The sequence below is a fragment of the Epinephelus lanceolatus genome, chromosome 13 (genome assembly GCF_041903045.1).
Source record: "Epinephelus lanceolatus isolate andai-2023 chromosome 13, ASM4190304v1, whole genome shotgun sequence".
Lineage (NCBI taxonomy): Eukaryota > Metazoa > Chordata > Actinopteri > Perciformes > Serranidae > Epinephelus > Epinephelus lanceolatus.
Genome location: NC_135746.1, coordinates 24,920,425 through 24,942,269, shown reverse-complemented (window position 1 = coordinate 24,942,269; position 21,845 = coordinate 24,920,425). Strand labels below are relative to the sequence as shown.

General features: G+C 40.3%; 1 protein-coding gene across 2 annotated transcripts; it reads left to right on the top strand.

Moving 5' to 3' along the window:
- The first annotated feature begins 10,848 nt into the window (after nt 1-10,848).
- On the top strand, nt 10,849-19,478 carry LOC117271049 (uncharacterized). Of its 2 annotated transcripts, none has more exons than XM_033649133.2 (3): nt 10,849-12,006; nt 13,166-13,324; nt 18,270-19,478. In XM_033649133.2, the coding sequence occupies exons 1-3, from the start codon at nt 10,990-10,992 to the stop codon at nt 18,297-18,299; spliced, it is 1,206 nt and encodes a 401-aa protein (XP_033505024.2). In that variant the 5' UTR covers nt 10,849-10,989; the 3' UTR covers nt 18,300-19,478. The 2 variants fall into 2 exon arrangements, with proteins under 2 accessions (XP_033505024.2, XP_033505022.2); XM_033649131.2 differs by lacking the exon at nt 18,270-19,478 and adding an exon at nt 15,532-15,706.
- The last annotated feature ends 2,367 nt before the right edge of the window (nt 19,479-21,845 follow it).

The following is a 21,845-nucleotide window of genomic DNA, read 5'->3' as shown; positions in this document are numbered from 1 at the left end:
GGGTGAACCCAAAAACGACGGCGTTTGGCCCTCCGACGCATCTGGGACTTCAAGAGCAGGTACAAAGCAGCGATGGTGGTTATCTCAGCCGTTTTTGATTGACGTGCAATTTATTCGCGTTTAGAGGGAATTATTTTTACCGGCAATTACCGGATAACGGAAACGTGGGCACAGTTATCTATAAAATACACAGAAAAACTAACTAACCAACTGGTTGACTAACATAAACAATTAGAAACTGAAAAAAATTAGCTTGCACCGTTAGCTCCGGTAAGGGAAAGCAGCTGACCAGAAGTCACGCACAAAAACACGGAAGGTGATCACTATTTACTTCCGTGTTTGAAAATAAGGTCGATACCCTGTACCTGAACATGGATGTTTTTTCCCCATGTGTTCAATAATTTTTTGTGTCTGTAATGAAAAGGTTTACATGTTTTTAGCACATGTTCTAATGTTGCTCTGTTTAGCCCTGTTCCATTGTTTTTATACATGTTGTTTTTGTTCTATTTGAGCCTATGTATGTTATACTGTATATCTAAATTATTTTCTACATTAAAATTTTATTATGTTTCTAACCAACAGTCTTAATATACTTATTATCATTACCGAAACCAGCAACCTCATTTCCAAAATGTATGTATCATTACCGCAACAGTGTTCATTTAACGTTAATTTAATGAATAGAAAAATAGTAAAAATAGTATAAATGCATAATATACATGTTAAGTTCTTTAAAGTTTGCCAAATCATTTCAAAAATATGTCAGGTTTCAATGAAATAAAAAACTATAAGGTTGTAGATTGCAAAATGTGTTTCGGTAATGAGAGACAAAAGTCAAAATCAAATAAAAATGTAAATTTAAAAATATTTGTTATTGCAGAGTTTCAAGTAGTTGTGCATGACTGTTAATAATCAACTTTCAAGAATTTGAATAGTAATTGGCTTTCTTAATGGCCTTGATGTTTTCAGACCATTGCGGTAATGAGATTTTTAAGGACATGTTTTGGAAAATATGTTCAAAAGGTGTTAAATTGTCAGTAAATATTTTTTAATTAACAGTCATAGACACTTCAGACTTTGTTATTAATGTCGATATTAATATATCGTTATTAATGTATATTTGTTTGGTTTTATAATGTCTGCTTGTTTTTCTAACTTTGTGTTGTACAGTGTCCTTCAGTGCTTTGAAAGGTGCCTATAGATAAAATGTATTATTATTATTACGTTAAAGCCTCAGGGCCGAATTCACAAAAGGATTGTGTGGCTTTTGCGGCCGCTAAACCGGTAAAAATGGAGCAAACAGATACCGTCTAATTCACAAAGCGCGCGCAGAGGGTGAAATGCTCCACTAACTGCGCTGCCAAGCAGATTGCGTCTCGGTGCTCTGGTGTTATTTGCACGTATTTAAATGAGGAAATATGCATATATTTGGTGCAAAAATTGCCCTTTTCTATGCAAATGAGCCTCATTCATAAACAACGTCTAATTCACTAACACCAGCGCTAATACCCACACGCAGTTTGAGTGAAGTAAATAACGTCTTTAGAAAGCTGGTGCAAACTGGGTGCTTCTCTGTGGAAGCCTCTCGCCCAGACTTTCCAGTGACCGTGGCAGCAGTGATCGTCTGTTAAATCAGTCTGTAAATAATATTTTGACATTGTTATGATAATCATTATTACTTTAATGGCATCCGAAGATATTGATGCGTAGAACAGGTGACAGTCTGCAGTCGTTCTCAAAACGCACTTCTGTCACGCACTTCAAAAGCAACTTTCAATAATTTATTTTACAAAACGGGGGAAACAAACATGAACAAAAACGGTTCCCTAATTCATATTAAATTCAAAAGATAACGAAAAAACAGCTACAAGTGAGAGGGAATAGTGATAAAGTGGTCAAACTTGGTCAAATCCACAGCCTCAACCCATCTGACACTGTTAGACTGATTCACCAGCAGACATCACTACATGAGGGTATACAGTATTCAGTACTTTGCCAAACAAAGTCTAATTAACTAATACCAACGCTAATAGCCACACGCAGTTAAGTGAAAAAAAAAATAACGTCTTCAGAAAGCTGGTGCTAACATAAGGTATTTAAGGGTGTTTTGAGGAATGAGTTCGCACCTCCTCAGTCAGGACCTCAAACTCGCGTTCTGAAAATTTCATCTTTCTCTTCCTAGCTGCCATTGTTCTGCCACGGTGTTCTTGGTGCAAAGCCAGCATTTATACTTTGCCATGTGGCTAATTGCAATCAGGGGCAAATCAGGGACAAACTGCACTCAGCTGCCAAACTTTGTGGGTGTGTTTGCGCTGGTATATCATTAGCGCAATATCCTTTGTGAACAGGACGTTAAGACGGCGCAAACTGCGGGTGCAAGTGAAGTGCAATTCAAGGTGCTATAAGCGACCGCAGTTTCATTCTTTATGAATTTGGCCCTAAAAATGGTGAGTAACAGTGACATCGGTGGTCAAATTCTAGATTGCAGCGCTCACTTGCACTCACTCTCTCACCCCTCCCATCTGGTAAGTTTCAGTGGCCTCGTAGGACAAAAAGCCTTGCACAGACAGCAGAGATATAGCAGAGATGGCATCATCCACGAGTTTTTCGACTATCTAGCGACAAGGTGAATATTTATCTAAACCATGTTACAATATGTTATACCTGACCAGTGAGATATAGTTAGGCTGACTTAGGCCTAGTCTGCCGGGGGACCCCCTATAATACACCGGGCACCTTCTCTCCTTCTCTCTCTCATGTCCTGTTACTGTATCTTGCTAACTCGGCTGTACTGCATGTCAGTAACTCGACATCTTCTCCGGAGCCTTTGTGCTCCACTGTCTCGCAGGTTAATTTCTATCACAACGGTGACTGGATAGTGTGACGTGTGAGGTTGTGCTGCTGCCGTGGTCCTGCCAGATGCCTCCTGCTGCTGCTGTTATCATTAGTCATACTTATGTCATATTTAAGTCATACGTATGCTGTAAAACCCTGTGAGGCAAATTGTGATTTGTGATATTGGGCTTTAGAAATAAAACTGATTGATTGATTGATATAGGTTATATGTGAGATATATGTTAGGAGTGTTTTATTTCTAATTGTTTTGGTAACACGAGCAAACATTAGCATAGTAATGCTAAAATAACATGTTTTATGTGATAGTCACGGCACAGTGCGGCAAATATAGGTTGGTACGATTATAATATATGCGTTTCCAGAGTGTTCTTCCACAGGACACAGGGAGAGGAGGAAGTGGAAGAGGGGGTAGAGGCGGTGCAGGAACGGCCAGGCGAGGAGCTAGTGTCTTGGATTGAGACGGGGCTAGTGCCAATGTAGCTAACAAAACTAGCTGTCTCCACCGTTTTAGATTCACAGTTTATCTGATCTTTTTCTTTTATTTGGTGGCGTGGTTTTCCTCTTACAGGGCAAAACTTATGTGTGGTCCTCCATTTAAAGTGCAACAGAATCATAAAAGTACAAAGCAGGCTCATGCAGAAGCGCCCCTGATTGAGCTTCACCTTCTCTGTCTCCAGTGACAGCAAGTTCTCGGTAAACACGAAAGGCGAAGCGCTTATATCCCTTTCGGCCACTGTATTCAAATATGGCGACGCAACAGGGCAAACTCCAGCAGACCGCGCCCTGCCTGTGTATATCATTCTAAGCCTATGAGAAAGGCTCCATTTGTATGTGAATTGCATTACACTTTAGTAAATATATATTTATGAAAGCAATAGTTGATATGTCCTAATAAACAACCATGTAAATTACACATTGTAACTTTAATTATTATTGTTATTTATTCACACATTTGTATATTCATTTATTTATTAATATATCAATTTAGAAAAAGGAAAACATAACTATACCATATTAAAATCAGATGTTAATCTCTGAAGTATTGCATTAAATCATCTTATGTTAAGTTAATAGAGCAAGTCTTACTCCATGCCTGATCCATCCTGTAACTTGACAGCCGCACCAAATAAGGTCCAGCAGACGAGGCAAGGATGTGATGAGTTCCTTATTTTTGAGAACATAAGGAAACATTAATAATCCAATATTTACAGCTGAAACATGGTGCTTGCTGTTTGTTCTTTACAGTAAGTTATTCAGAGGACAAAAACAGTAGGTTAAAAAGGCTAAAAAGAATTCAGTTGTTAATCCACTGTTAGTATAAGTAAATGAAAATTGAAATCAAACTTTACAATAATAACAATAAACATAACTTAATGTTTTTGTACCTCAGCGGTTAATCAGGGTTCAACTTTAACGTTTAAAACTAAAAAAACTGTTTGAGTATTTCTGTTTGGAAACCTCACAAACTGCATGAAATACAGTAGAAACAGCAGCAGCCTGGATAATCATTACAAAGGTGGAAAGTCACAGATTGAACTCCTTCAACTGGCCTGAAATCATGTGTGGAAAAAACAGTAACACTGCTGACACACAGCAGCTGACAGAAAGAGGAGGTCATATCATACAGAGAAATATTAGCTTTTACTAGGTAAATATTTTTTATTGTGACTACAACAAACGGATGCTAAACATTAATGACAGTGCTGAGCTTTCATGTTTCATCAGATGTCAAAACCACCATCAAGCACATCACGTTTAGTTAGCATGGTGGTTTAAAAGCATGAACACAAAGGGCAACAAGGGCAAATATTTACTGCTGCCGTTACAAACTGAGTACAGCAATTAGCTGACAATTAGCCTGATTGGCCACCATCAGTAATCAATACACACCTGTAAACCAACTATTAATCAAACCAATAAATAACAGCAGTCAATTTCAGAAAACCACGTCATAATTAAGCAGTTACTACCCAGTGTTTCTGTAGAGGTGTTAAAACATTAAAAATATACAAATAGCGGTTTGAATTAAACTAATGGTCCCTGCGCTTTCCGGGGGAAATACACTGTAAAATCCAATAGCTGCCCTGACATACATAAATTAGTTAACTTTACTAGGTTATCAACAAAATGCAGTTATTACTGGTATTTATGAAGTAACAGTTACTTGCATGGTAAAAAAAGCAAAATACTTAGTGTTTAGAGTGAAGATTACTTTATTTTGAGTTAACCTCACTTGCAACAATAAGTAGCAAGAGAGGCTGGGGTGACAAGGTGGGATGAGAACGTTTAAATCATGCGCATGCCTGCTGAAGAGACCCTGGATTTCGACTAGACTCGGCTCTTTTGAAGAATAATAAGGTAAGTTATCAAGCAAGTTTGTCTGTTAATGTGCTGCGCGTCGGGGTTCCATTCCCCTGTCGGGAGTTATTTTTCAACAGTCACCGGCTCGCTATACATTATCCCTTACTTAATGCTTGCTATGACTACGTTAGCATTAGCTAGCTAACGCTAGCTGACAAACAGGAATGGCTAGCTAATATGCGACTAGCAGAGCCTGTTCAGGCCATGGTTCAGGCATGTTTTGGCGGTTTCCCCACCATCATCCCGTGATCTGCTTAAAACCTATTTTAACGGTTCCCTAGCTATGAAAGTCCCACATTTGAAATGTTGTAGCATGAGTTTTCCGTTTCCCCCAAGTTGACAACGAAGGCATTTTGGTCGGACTTTAGAAATTTGTAACGTGGAAATTACAATTTTCAGTGAACGCAGCATGAATGTGTCTGATGTAGAGACAAGGTTAAGGGGCCGTTTATACGACAACGATTTCAGTGAAAACGGAAAAGTCTGTCCTTTGCGTTTTAAAAAACTTCTGCGTTTATATGACAACGTTATTGAAACGATCTCCGTTCACATGGAGCCGCAGGATCTACTGGAAACGCTGTAGTATGCACGCCAGGCCAGTGGGTGGCAGTGTAAATTTGCAAAGCAAACACCACGGCATGACGCCATGCGCCTGCGCTGAAGCGCCTTCCTCTACAACGCCGTGATTACAAACCACAACAAAGAAGACACAATGGCGAAAACATGCACAGATAACTCTGACTGGATGGACGACGAGGTGGAATTGCTACAGTAACAGATCTACACTTCACTTCAAATCAACAGGGTGAGCAGCACAAACAGAGCTCGCCATTGTTGTTGTGACGGTCAGCATGCCTAGTGACTGGGACCGTAATGCACATGCGCGAAAAGTCGTTTTCAGAGGAACTGCATACTGCACGTTTACATGACAACGGAGACGCTGCCGTTTCCAAAACGTTGCACTCTGGAACCCGTTTTCAAACCGTTGCGTTTCCAGGCACCCAAAACGCCACTGTCGTGTAAATGATCGGCCAAAACGCAACTAAAGTTTACCGTTTTCAGTTGAAATCGTTGTCGTATAAATGGGGCCAAAATGAGGTTCGTAATTCACTGTCTTCCTTGGAGAAATGGTGAAGGGTGGCAAGAGGCTACAACAACAACAAGTTAACTTGCTTGTAAAAGCTAACAGTAAAGCTAACTGTGAAGTTGCGTCATTTATGTGTTGGTGTAACGTTAAACGGTAGCCAGCGGTACACATTTTTACCTTCAATACAGCGTGGGTGAAGGAAGAATAAGTCACGTTAGTGAAAGCAACAGTTGGGGTGTGTACATTAAACGTTAGGGCTGCCGCAATCCACCACACGGCCATAGTTAAATTTACATGGACTAGAGGAGTCGTTTGCTCTGTGTTAATTCGACTGCAGTTGTGAGTCTGCTGAAAAGCTAATGTTGCGCACTGGTCTGTGGCCTCACAGAGTGCGCCAATGAACGAGTCCTCTCCTTGTCCCTCTCGAGCTATGATAAGCTGTAAGTCCCGTTAAGCGACCTGTGACCAACAATGAGTGAGAAATCGGCTCATTCTTTATTTTGCAAGAAAGAAAAAAAGGGAGAATCCCTCTTGTCTCCAGGAGGCTTACTGTAAACCAAACATTTTTCAGGGTCAGAGATGTTGGTAACTTCTTTGACTTGTGTAAACTGCTCAGTATGCATGACAACAGCATGGCAAAAGCCAACTAGCCAGGAAATGCTTGCTATTCAAATCTTGCATACTTCTATGGGTTTCCTTGTCCATGTTGTAATTCACTTGATTTGAAGATGACCTGATTTGACTAAAATATAATCACTGATTATCCAAATGTTTTACACATGTAGGGTTTAAGAAAATGTGTTCATTGTCAGAGCTCCAGGTGCCATGATAGTTAATTGTTAATATCATTTTTTGCAGTGCTTCCTCAATTACTTTATAACACCATGGGACTTTGGTCACTTTTTGGGTCTAAGTAGTTTTTCAAGGTGCAATTTTACTGTCAGAAGTATTTTTAAATCATGACCTCCACCTCTGATATTTTAAAACAAAACCTTAAGACATATCTTTTTAGCCTGACTTTTACGTAATGTGCTTCCATTATTAGTTGATAGATTTATATAAGGCTATTCTATTTTTTTTTTGTTGTGCCTTTGCTCACCTGTGCTTTTTGTTTTTGTTGCAGTGTCTTTCTATCATGTGCAGCACATTGGGTGTACGTAGAAATGTGCTATATAAATGAAGATTGATTAATTACATGGGCACCTTTAAGGTCTAATAAAATTAAAATGTTAAATTTAACATTTTCTCTGCCAGTAATTATAATTTCTTTGCTGTGTTGTCACACTACTGCTAAATTAATACTAAGGAAATTATGTTTTTGAAATGTTTTCATTACAGATTCCTTAAATAGATATTTCTATAAATGTAACCGTGTAAAGAGAAAAACACCTGTTGTTGCTACATGTGTGTGGTATGTAGCCACAACACGTGTTTTTTTCTTTACACAGTTACACTTTTGCCACAGTACCAGCACCTTGACTTCTGCTGTGCACGGGCATTTTTCGATTTTTGATTTATTTCTATAAATGTGTTTACATTAACGGACAATTCCCGGCAAATTCAACCTGGGGCTATAGTTTCCTAATATTTTCAAATCTTAAATCTCACAAAACAGCTTTTTTTTTTTCACAGACACCGTCAGATGGCTATTCAAACGTACACTTTGGGGGGGGGGGGGGGGGGGGCTTGGTGTACATTTGAATAGTCATCTGACGTTGTCTGTGAAAAAAATTGCATTCTGGGATGTAAATAGCCTAAACAGCCTAAGATCTGCCCGCTCCCATTATAAGCTGCTGTGCAATAGGAGCAATAAAAGAAAAATCTTCAGATTCATTCTTTTAGACCAAAAATATTTGGAAACTAGCCCCAGGTTGAATTTGCCTGTAATTGTCCTTTAATATTAAACACACGTTCCTGTAATACCTGTAAAGCATGCACATATTAAGGAATGTGTCAGTAATCCAGTAATCTACATATCATAACAATATCAGTGGAACTTCCTTTTAACTAAAAAAAATCTTTCTCTTTTTCAGAACAAGTACTCAGAGCTACTGAAGAGCTGCTTTGTCAGCGCAGGCCTCAGTGTACTGGAGGTGAGATGCCAGTAGCTTATATTCTGGAGGACATTTCAGCTTAAGGAGTTACAACTAGCAGTAGAACAGTTTTTGAGAAAGTGTTAACAATGCTGCACCTTAATTAGATTAAATTGAGAGACTATCCTTACTTAAAATCTCCTTTGAAAATCGTTCTTCCAGATGCATTGGACCTGTAAGCAGTGCATCTTTTCTGCAGACAAGAGAGGACAGTTGTTAAAACACTGTCGCCTAAAACATGGAGGTTTTACTCGGCAACAACCAATACCATGTCTTCATATGGATTGCTTGTGCACTTTCAAATCTTTTAATGCACTCAAAGTGCATTTATCTGTTTGGCATTCTCAATCAGACATTGGGCAAGCAAGTAAACCCACAGTTGCGTTTCATTGCCAGTTATGTGAATTCATGGAGCCCTGCACTGAAGATGAGTTTTTCAAACATTTACGCAGCCATTTAAAACTTAAACAAAGAGTTGTATGTCCATATGAAGGCTGCAATTTTCAGAGCAGTGTATATGCAACATTTAATGCACATAAAAGTAGAGTACACAGTGGGAGTGCTACATCACAGTTTAAAACTGGAATAATGTCAAACATTGAAGGTCCAGATCAGCTGACTGAAGTGGAGGAAGAAATCCCTTTATAGGATGACATTGAAGGTGAGTTTGAGTCTGTAGATGACATACAGAACTTGGAAATCCAGCTGGAACATAACCTGGCTGCACTTTTTTTGAAAATGCAAGCAATCCTGCACATAACTGAAAGTGCTGCACAAGAAGTAATTCAGCAGATCAACCAGATTCATTTACTTTCACAGCCATTACTACAAAGTGCAGTCCAGAGGATTATCAGTCAACACATGGTGATGTGGATAATTCCATAGTGAGGGAAATTTTAAGTGTAGTTTCACAAAGTAATGTCCTGCTGAAGTACACCAATACAGGTGGATCTCTATCAACAGCTGCCAGGAGAGCATCTTATATACTGAAGAAAATGTTCTTTTGAATGTGGAAGAATTTAGGATTGCTCTTGGGCTATATATAGATGATTTTGAAGTGGCCAATCCACTGGGAACTTCCAAGAAAAAACACAAACTGTGTGCCGTATATTGGGTACTTGCTAATCTTGACTCCAAATATCGATGAGCTCTTCACTCCATTCAACTAGCACTTTTGTGTAAGGTCAACACTGTGCCAGAACATGGCTATGCAGAGGTTCTTCGTCCTCTCATTCAGGATCTTGCAACTCTTGAGGAACATGGTGTTTATATAGAACAACTAGCCAAAAGTGTCAGAGGCACTGTGTTGTATGTAGCAGCGGACAACTTAGGGGCTCAGTCTTTGGCAGGATTTCAGGAGAGTTTTGCAGCAGATAGCTTTTGTCGGTTTTGTCTGTGTAAGCGAGATGACATACAGGTTAAGGAGGTCCGATCAGGGCAACACCAGCCAAGGACAAGAGAGAACCATGATACACATGTGCAAGAGGTTATACGTGACCCTACTACGGCCAGACATCATGGTGTTAAAAGGGGGTGTCCATTGACCGAAAAAACTTGACACACTTCCATGTGGTGGATGGTTTCCCACCTGACATTCTGCATGATTTTTTGGAGGGTATAATACCAGCAGAACTGTCACTATGTCTTAAGGATTTGATTACCAAGAAGTATACATTTTCTGATAAAGCTGACCAACCACAGATCATTCCAAAGACCTTCATCTCAAAGGGAACTACTGGGGGAAATGGCCATGAAAATTGGTCTCTCCTGAGGCTGCTTCCATTGATGATAGGCCATGATATCCCCGAGGGGGACCAAGCATGGGAGATACTGATGCTTCTTAAAGATATCCTGGAGTTGGTAATGTCATCACACTTTACAGACGAGTTAATCCACTTCCTGGATTGCAAAATCTCAGAACACAGAGAGTTGCTGCAGGAAACCTTTCCGAACTACAAACTTCGTCCAAAACATCATTTCATTGAACACTACCCTCAAATGATAAAAATCTCTGGCCCGCTAGTAGATGTGTGGACGATGCGTTTTGAGATGAAGCACAAATTTTTTAAAAAAGTTGTGCATGACACTTGCAATTTCAAGAATGTGGCACATATCTTGGCTGTAAGACACCAGAAGATGATGGCCTTTCATTTAGACTCCTCAACATTCTTCAAGCCTCCTTTGGAAATTGATAAAGTGAGGTCAGTTTTGGTCGCATCTTTCCCTGAAAATGTTCAGAGTTTGCTTCATCAGCGAAATGCCAAACAAAGTACAGTACTGGTTGCATCTTCTGCTTGTGTTCATGGTGTTAAATACAGCAAAGATATGATCATTTCAGTTGGCAGTTGCTCAGGTCTCCCAGAGTTCAGGAACATAACACACATTGTTGTCATCAACACAGAAATCCTGTTTGTCTGCAGGCTTTTGACCGCGTGGTACGTTGAACATTTACGTGCTTATGAGTTGTGCCTCAGTGGGGCAGGGTCTCTCACTGTCACCCAGTTGTCTGAGCTGAATGACGTTTTCCCCTTATCCTCCTACCGAGTGAAAGACAATGTATATGTGACACTTAAGCGTTACATATTATGCTGAATGACAGTATGTGGACTATGCACTAAAGTTATATTCACTTTTTCTAGGACCATGGAAAGCTACAAACTGAGAGTCATCATAATGGAACAGGACATACAGAAAGTGTCACTAGATGGAAAACCAGAAATGGTTGAAGAGCTGAAGACCAAAATCAAGGAAAAATGCAAGCTGCAGTATGACTTCAGTGTTATGTATGAAGATCCTGACTTCGATAATGCCCTCTGCAACCTCAATGACATAGGAGACTTGCCAACTACAAGAGCAACTGTGAAGGTCATTCTGCTGCTGGTGACAGCCGCCACCGCCAGCACATCTGATACCTCCTGTGCCTCTGATGATACAGAGATTCTGTCCACACACAGCTCGTCTTCATCAATGAGACAAGAGCCATGGCCAGAGTTTTTTGACATTCCAAATTTCTCAGTTGATGTGGAATTTAGACTGAGACAGGCTAATCTTGCATACATGCGAGACAAAACACACTGGAATGTACCAAAAGACATCAAGCATGGTATTCTGGAAAAACTTGCTGAAACAATTTACAAATTTGATACCTACCCAACTGTTGAGCGGCTCCAATCTGTGGCACTTGCACTCATCAGCAAACATCCCTGCTTGAGGGAACCAGGTTCACCAGATGGGTGTTCTGGCTGGAAGTATAGCTTGAAATACAAAATGGGGAAGTATCGTGGTAAACTGAAAAGAGCAGGGTGTATAGAGGTTGCGATAAATGCTGGGAAAGGAGGTAGACCGCAAATGGCTTCAAAAGGCCTCAAAAGACTAAAAAGGTATGAGGTCAATTACTTACGGGACATTCCTGAGGGGCAGAGTGAAGATAGCCTGGAGGCTGCGAGAAAACTCCTGGTTGAAGAAATGAAAAAAAGGAACCCCAGTGGAACTGTCATTGCATCAAAGATGGACCAGACCTTCCCAATGCGGAGAAGGGAGATTGTGGAGGCCGGACGGCCAGTGAAAACCTTGAAGGAGCGGTGGCCAGCTCTTTTTACGGAGAGACAAGTAAGTACTGAAATAATAAAAATAAAAAATAATAATAAAATTAAATAGTTTTTCTTTTTGAGCCTTTCTTTGCAGTACCCCACCCCCTCTATTCTGTCATTCTGCCTGGTGACTAAATACTAAATGGTAGTGTTGTCACGATACCAAAATCTTTGTTTCGGTACCCATACCAATATGAATTTCGATACTTTTCAATACTTTTCGGTATTTTTCCTAAGGAAAAGTCCTTTTGTCTACAAACTGTTAGAACAATAAATAGTAGGAGTTAGGGCTGTCAAAATTGCTCAAAAATGACGTTCAAATATTCCTTCTAAAAATAACTCATAGCTTCAAACCATTCGATTATGCATTATGTTCACAAGAGGGCAAACTAATACAAGGAAACATACTTGTATATGTATTAATACAAGGAAACATAACTACTTGTAGATATGTTTATTTCAACATTAACGTCTTTGAAAACATTTACATACCTACACATTAAAACACATAAAACAATTATCTATAACATTACGTTATAAACGACCGCGGACCTCTCGCTCGCCCTCCGTCAGGCCATACCGCCCGTGGAAGCGCTGCAAACAGCCTCGAAGTGCCGAGAAGCAAAGCTGGTTTCCTTTCGGCGCCCATGTTAACCGATTGTGTCATCCACACTGGCTGCGCTGCGCCTCGCAGCTCTATGGCCAGCTCGATCGTTTCAGCGTCTGGCCCAGGCCAACGCCCACTCGCAAAGAGGACAGCTGCGGTGGTGTTTTTTTTTTTTTTTCTCCACAATCGAATATCAATTTTCACATTTTTTTCTTGTCTTTTTTGATGTGCACCAGCTGCGAATGTTGATACAGGTGTTGTCATATACACCACTTGTGCAATCTGTGCTCCAGTAGGAACAAGAAAGGCGTTTGTGTGCATAAATGAGTCAAATAAATTAACTAAATTAATGAATTGAATCAATTTCAAAGTACCGGTATTTTCCAAATGCAGTATAGTACCGTTTGGAATACTCTAGTACCGCGGTACTATTTTAGTACCGGTGTACCGTGCAACACTAGTAAATGGCAATCTGCAAATTACTGTTGTATTTGGCAATTAAACTATTAACAGTTTGAAGGTATTTTTCCACACTGGCCCAACCACTGTGCTTTTTTGCTGTGTGTTGTAGGTGTTTGCAGAGTTCAACAGGATAGTCACCAAAAACCTACAGATGGACTTTTTTGATGCCCTGGACCGCCACACACCACGCCTTGTCACGATCTTCAAGTCCAAGAAAGGAAGTGTGGGAGAGACCCTGACTGAGCTGGTGCAACAAATTGATTCAGGGGTAAGTCTATGAAAGGCTTCTTCGGTCTTTATTTCTCATGGTACGTTGACTTCAAATAATGATTGTTTTGCGGCTTTTTTTGCAACAACAGTGGTTAGGGGGGAGAAGATGGGACATGGTTGGAGAGGCACCAGTAGTAGGGGGGATGCTACCTTTTTCATGGTTATAATGCCATTACCGTATTTCCTCAATTTAAAGCTGGGCGCTTATTAGCAGCCGGCCTCTTTTAGTAGCTGGGTATAAAACAATTTTTAATAAATAAGAGCCGGCCCCTTTTATAAGCCAGAGGCTTTAATTTGCGGTTTTACAGCATTCATTATGATTGCTGCTGATCCAGGCGAGACGATGTTTATTAGTATATTTACAACGTAACCGCTGTGGAAAAAGTCCGAAAATAGCACTTAATCCTCTTTTTCTTGAAGTAGTTTCGACCCAGCGACACACACACTCACTGACAGAAGTGGACAGGAGAGGACGAGGGGGAGGGGGAGGAGTGAAGGGCTAGCTGCAGAGTCACTGAACATGACGTGGTCACCGACAGTCAGGAAATATCAGCACTTTAACTTAACAGTTCACTAACACTCTTGAAATATCAGTGCTTCAACTTAACAGTACAGTAGGGCTGAACGATATGGACAAAATTTTATATCTCGATATTTATGGCAGATATCTCGATACCGATACGATACGATATAACTATGGGTTCAGCAAAAACTAAGCATTCTTTATAAAAAAATTTTAAAAAAAAAACGAGTCCGAACCATTTTCTGGAAGCCCTCTTTAGTGACTGAATACACGGAGTCATGTGTAGCAATATGGTACATTATAGCGTTTGTAATGTCATTGTGCCTGCTGGACGTCGATTGGTATGGCAGTATGCTACTGAATGCATCGGCAATCCAACCTTGCTTGGGCTTGACACAGGAGGCCCCAGATGTCCCCGTCGTGTCTTTTATTGCAAGGCACTGTTCATACAGCACTTGGTAGTGTTGTCACGGTACCAAAATTGGGACCCACGGTACAATACCAGTGAAAGTATCTCGGTTCTGAGTAGTATCACGATACCACAGCAAAAATGAGGCAGATGTGCCTTTTGTCATTTATAAAAAGATAAATCACTTTTCTATAATACATCAATGATATTTCAATGGAATAAATTACTTACTGACTTATTCATACTTCAAAACAGCATCAATGAGTGAGTAACATAGGGGGATCAAAATAAAATAAATAAATGAAATAAAAATCAACCAGCCACCCTCCTCCCCTGACAAGTAAAGAACAGTCCCTAAAGTGCGGTGAGGTTTGTTGAAAAGTGAACGGCTCGTTTCTCCTCTGACACGTCACATACCTGTGTGCCGCCACGGCTCGGCTGTTCAGGTACTACTGGGCAGTCATGACACCAACTTATTCACCTGGAGCCGGGCTTCTCGGTCGCCGGTAGCCTCGCGTCACCAGGCTCTTCACATACGGCGAAACCCCGGTAAACCGCGTTATCTTGCGGCGGCCATAGCGCTCCGCCGTATTCCCATCTCACAACCGGTAAGATTCGCCTTTCGTTCCTGCTGCTGGCTGAAATCTGTGCTCACACAGCGTGCTGAATGATTTATTTTGCTCGAACAAAACTATTTTTAGTCGCAAATGTGTTGTGTGTACTAGCAAGTTGCTAGGAGCAGCACGTCTCCCTCGCTCAAGGGGATGTTTGTGTTTGGCTGGTTTTGCTGTCGATCCAAGGCAAGCGTAAAAGGATGTTTGTGATTGGCTGAGCTGTACATGCAGGTCAAGCTGGGGAAACTCACAGGGAAATTATATCGTCAATATCGTTGCCTTTTGGGATATTAATGTCTTGCGTGTTCATATCTCGGTATAGATACGATAACGATATATCGTTCAGCCCTACAGTACAGTATCTGTTCTGAACTATCTTTCTTACTTGTAACAGACATAACAGTAACGTGTCCCAAGAAATATACAGTATAAGATACAATATAAGTACAACCTACAATCCCTATAGAACTTATATTGCTATTCACTGTTAAAGCTTTGGATTTTTTCTTAAAAATCAATTCTCCAATCAGTAACTGTTTGCTGCACTGTCAAACAATGTGGTGACACTTGTTTCATATAGACTTTCACGAACATTTTTGTACTGTAACTTCTGAATGCTGCATTATCTTGAGCTTAATTTGTTCATCATCCACTTCTAGAAACCAGATGTAACGGCAATGGGCACCATTGTACTCCGAGGCCTCCCTGTTCTACTTGGTGATGACCCCAGTGACTTCTACAACACCTGCTTCATAAGTTCTGATAGTTACATCTTAAAGGAGCACACACAGTTCTGAGGGAATTAGCTTTGTATTTACCAGTATCTCACTGAGAGTGAGATAAAAAAAAATGTAATGCCGAATATATCCATGACTTCAGTACAAACATTATGGGCTGTTTGCTAACTAACAGTTCGGTATATGCCAACAGGGTTACCAGCCTAGCACCTGTGAAGTGAGAGGAATACACTTTTCATCTCCAAAACTGAGTTATTTAAATACAAGACCATGTACATACATTTTTAGTGGTTTCTGCTTTATTTTGAGTGATCCAGTGGAGAGAGACAGGAAATCCAGGGGGAGAGAGAGAGGATGACATGCAGCAAATGGCCCAGGTTGGCTTCAAACCTAGGATCGCTGCGGTAAGGACACAACCTTCATATGTGATACATGCTCTACCAGATGAGCCAACAGGGCGCTCCTGACCTTGCATATTTGACTTAAAAAATTTTAAAAAAAATAAAAATCTAAGTTTTAAATGCAGATGAATTTGGTTTTTCTGGTAGTTCATCTGGTAGAGACATATCACATATCAAGGCTGAGTCCAAACCACAGCAGCTGGGGTTTGATTTGGAATAGGGATGCACCGAATATTCGGTAACCGAATATATTCGGCCGAATATTGCAAAAAAAACACACATTCGGTATTCGGTGGAATAAGTTAAAAGCAAGGCCGAATAATAGCGGCGTGTTTTGATAACGCAATCAAACAGCGTGCCGTGACGGGCGGAGTAAAATGTCAGCAGTGTGGCGATCCATCCATCACCACACTCGCATTTGCAACAAAAAATAGTTTTGAGCGAGCAAAATAGGCTTAAATCATTCAGCACACTGTGAGTACAGATTTCAACCACCAGCAGAAACGATAGGCGAATCCCACCGGTTGTGGGTTGAACCGGGGTCACAGACGCAGACAGTAATGTATTCCTGTCAAATACGGCGGCCATGGGGTTACCTTCGGCAACGGAGAAGTCGGCTCCAGTAATCTCCTCTTCTTGGCGTCATGACTGCCCAGTAGTACCTGAACAGCCGAGCCAGCCAAACACAGGTATGTAGCGTATCAGAGGAGAAATGAGCCATTCACATTTCTGTCATTGTGGCAGGTAACGGCCCACAAACCTCACCGCACTTGGGTCCATGTCATTGGTCCGACAGCCCATTAGTTCGACATCCCGTTAGTCTGACTGTCCCCGGTGCTGAACGGCTCGCGGCGGGCGTATGGTGTGCCGCGACTGGCTCTGGGTCAGCTGGGAAAGGCTTGAGGCGGAGCAGGCTCACGGCTTATGTGTTTGTCACTTTCTTTTTCATTTTAACCCACACCATGATCTTTTCCTGACCAAGTGGTTTTTGTGCCTAAACCTAACCAGACCTTAACCACAGGGCATCATGATGATTTCAGAACGGACTTCGGAACAATGGGTTTAATATGATCGGAACAATGGGCTGTCAGGCCAATGGGCAGTTCCCCCGCATTTTAGGGACTGTTCTTTACTTATGAAGGAACCGTCAGGGGAGGACGGTGGCTGGTTGATTCTGATTTTATTTATTTATTTATTTTATTTTGACCCCCCCTATGTTAATCACTTATTGATGCTGTTTTTGAAGTATGAGTAAGTCAATAAGTAATTTATTCCATTGAAATATCATTGATGTATTATAGAAAAGTGATTTATCTTTTCATAAATAACAAAAGGCACATCTGCCTCATTTTTGCTGTGGTATCCTGATACTACTCAGAACCGTGATATTTTCATTGGTATCGCACAGTGGGTCCCAATTTTGGTACCGTGACAACACTAATCTGGAGGGGGTTCATCTGCAAAAACGAATGAAAAACTAAACAACGATATTCGGTATTCGGTACTCGGTATTCGGCCAAGCGTTTAATATTATTCGGCTTCAGCCCCAAATTTTCATTTCAGTGCATCCCTAATTTGGAACGAGCGCTTTGGTGCATGTCACCTCCTCTCTCTCCCCTGCCTTTTCTGTCTCTCTACTGTCACTATCAAATAAAGCAGAAATGCCTCAAAAAATCTTAAATGTTTTTTTATATTGATATAGATTTGGTGTAAGGCAGGGGTCAGCAACTTTTCGGATGTCCCGTGCCATTTTGATTTAAAAAAACAAACATTTTTTTAAAGGTTGCACAGACCCAAGTGCTATGACGGATCATGATAACTACTTTTGTTGAACATATTGTCCCAAAAATAATTGCATTTAACAATATAATTGTCATTTTAAGACCATTTTATGCCACTGATATAATAATACAATACTTTTTACGTTCCACGGAAGTCGGCGCAAGCGCCTCATTCCTGACCGCATCACTGTCGTGACAATAATGACGGTAAAGCACACCTTGTAATAATGTAATAATGCTTAATTGAATGTGAGGAAGACTTCTTTCATGTTCTTTATTAGACACCTGTAAATTGATCATAAAATGTTTTAGGCCTACTTATGTTGATAAAACTATTATCAACACTTGTGGATGTCAAGTGAAAACGTAATGCGCAAGGCTGGAAGGCTGTGTCGGCAGGACAGATGACATGGTGACAATTTCGAATTGACAATGCACAACATTTCTGTTGTAATGTTTTTGTTTGGTTTCATTACAGGATTGTGACAGTGATGAGACCTGCGCATAAGTATCTGTGGGGGTGCTGACTGTTGTCCCTGAAGATGTGCAACTCTCTCCGAATCAGCTCCACCTTGACCCAGTGTCTAATGCCATCATTGTTGAAGGAGGTATTGTAATGGATAATCTCCAGAACCTACCTGAAGCACTTTCTTGTTTGGGCTGTCGTATGCTTTACATTTGGACTACCCTAAAGCCATGAAAAACACAAAGAGTGATGCTTGGCTTGGGAGAGGACAAACTCACACCGAAACTGCAAAGTCTTAAAAATCTCCTGTTGAGTTAGAATGCAAATAAATGTATGAGTGGTGACATTTGGCAAATCTCACTTTTTAATGAGAGTGTATTCAGTTGCTTTTTATTGTTCACTAAATTAAGACACTCCATCCAGATTGTCAGTCCACGGGTTCATCAGCAAGTTACATCTAGAGGCAGTAGATGTATGTATATTCATTCACGCATATGTGAGATCCATTGCCAGTCATTACATTTTCATGTTGTTGCGCTCATTGAATGAAGCCACTTTACACTTGTCAGCATGTTGGTTCTTTACAAAGGTTGGCCTATAAACTGTGTATTATTGTTATTACAGTATTAAAACTGTGTTTTCAGGATTATATGTCAAATTAAAGGTCAGGGTTGGATTTTCTTTTTTCCAGATTTATACTTATTTATTTTTTATCAGCTGGCAAGTATTACTGGCACATTATTGTACCAACACAGATTTTGGTACTAGTGTATATGCAGGCAGACAGTCCAGCAGACTCCATTGTACTCCTATAGCAGTGAGTTGTCAGACAAGTGTAATGTGAAAATTTGGTGTTTAAATAAATGTGATCTTATTTTTTTATACTGTCATTTAAATTGTGGTGTACAGAAGCCAGTATTTGCCATGACTATAGCTGCACACAGCCTCTTAAAATTGTTTTAAACCAGCACAATACGATTTTAGAGTGGCATAATGTGTTAACAGACCTGAAACTAAAGTGTGCTCTGACTTTTTGAAATGTAATGAATGTAAACCAGCACCATATTGTGTGGACCAACCCTGTTTTCAGACCTTTGTGTCTTTTTCTAAAGTTTGTTACCAACTACTGTACCACACTTAAGCTTGTCTTACCGTTACCTCACTGTTTAAAATAGGCAACTCAAAATCAGATGGATCATTTTTGTACCAAAATGATTCTGATGCTGGAAATTCAACAATTGAATGTATTGTTGTTGATATAAAAGGAAGAAAAATTTTAAAAAAATGGATATAATTGAAATTTTAACTGTGTTATTATTGAATTAAACTAATGGTCCCTGCGCTCTCCGGGGGAAATATCACGCCAAATTCCCTTTAAGATATATGACATATTAACAACTCCTTACGTGTCCGCAATAACACATGAATGTAGAAACACAAAATAAAATGTGTTATACAGCCAAAGTCCCCTTGTTGATTCGGCATTAATATAGTTTATTAAAATGAGCTCCATTTGCGTGCAAACTGTACATTTTGGATTTTGTCGGCTCAACTCGCTAAACCAGCCTCCATTGGTTTGGTGCGCTATTTTAGTGGGAGAAGACCGTGGGGATGAGGCGAGTCTTTGTAAAGTGCTGGCTGGTGGATCATATAGCCTACACGCCGAATTAAACACGACATTATAACACTGTTAATACACAGTCTGTTATGTGTGTGTAACATTTTTTTTTCCTCCGGCCGTTAATTAGTACTCACTTTGCTGCTTTCCGTTTGGTGCTGGGAGAGAGCGAAAAACTTCTGATAATATTTAACATGTTTGATTTTATCCAGACGTCAAGATGAGAGTGACTTATAAAAAGTTGGACTGACTTTCATGACCACAATAACATTATTCAGCCAGTCAGATGGCGGAGCATAACGTTACAACTCTATAGCGAGCGGCTGCTTAAATTTACTATAAACACCTAACATTAGGCCTATTGTTGTGAACAAAAAAGAATAATAGTCTAAAGACTCACAGAGGTTTTGTGTTTCAGCCTTTATTTACACTGCCTTGTCTGGACAGGGCTGTATGAAGATCAGTGTAATAGTTTGTTAACTAGGTTGATTTATAATAGAAGGTTAACTAAAACACTCACTGCAACACTAACATTAGCTTAGTACAAATTAGCAAGTTGGCTGCCGTGATTGCCCAGTGTCTATAGTCTTTATTAAATAAACAATACTTCGATATTTAACGCGTCGGGTATTTTATTAACATGTCTTTACATGATAGATTCTCTAGATAATTGTACTCACCAAGAAGCTTCTTTACTAGCTCCCTCTGTCATCAGCTAAAGATATTTGAAAAAGCCCGCCATCCGCGGTAGCGAGGTCAGGGAGGGAAAAAATACAATAAAGGAGAGGGGGCGCCATTTTACATACGGCGCTCTGTTCAGTAGCAGGTACAGCGATTCCTCACAAGATGGCGCCCCTGTCCTAAACATTTAACATAGCGTGACGTCAACTGAGCACGTCCCAAACTCAGATGCATGGCCACAGTTCCTGCACATTAAAGATGGAGCATTGAATATTCCAACAAAATTATAGTGTTAAATGTTATTAATTTAAAAATCTAATTAAAATTTAAATTAAATAATATCAAATAATTATATGAATTAATTCTTTCAAATTTTAATTGATGCGTTTTCTAATATAAATAATATAAAAATAAACAAGTCCATACAGGGCTCGACAGTGCGAGCGTTTCACTCGCATTTGCGACTAAAAATACGTGTGTGCGAACTGTAGAAAATATTTAGGGGCACATGTGCGCATAAAAAAATCAGCCGAAGCAGCCTATATTTTTGTCAATAAAAAAATATGATAATCTAAACGCAAATGTTGGAGGAACTCCAGCCACCTTCCCTCTTCCCTCTTCCCCGTGTGACACGGTTATGGGCGGTTTTCCAAGCTACTGTCGGCATAATGAATATAACGGCTGGGGTCCGCAGCGTAGCGTCGCAGCGTATTCATATGGGCTCCACTGACTGCGTACGGAAGTGACACGTAGAGAAGCCAAGCCGAGAGGCTGCATGTAGGCTGCATGAAATGTTAAAGCATTTTCCACCTAAGTTATTACATATATTTGAGTTATCTACAAGTTTAGCTACTGTACTGTTTGTCATCTACTCGCTTTCAAATGTCCGTCACGGACATTTACACAATGTCACGGATAAACATGGGTAAATGCATGAAAAAAAAAATCATCACATATCACCTCTGATAATGGTTTATTCATTTAAAAACACATTGTGCTCGTTTAGCACTCTATTTCATGTAGTTTTTTTTGCAGTTATCTGCTGGAGGGTCGCGTAGGGGAGCGTAGGGTGACAAAAATAGAAGAGCATCCTAAAATAGAGAGTTGTCGCGCTGCTCCCGTTGCCGGTAGAGTCGCTGTAATTGATTAACAGGGGCGAGCTGCTACGGGACTCGCGCTGCAGACGTGTCGCGCCACTGACGTGCCCGGTGGATCTTGGCTATAAGTCCCACTGTCGGCAGGGTGGAAATAAGTCAAAGTGTGGCGGAGGCAGGGACAGTTTTTGCTAT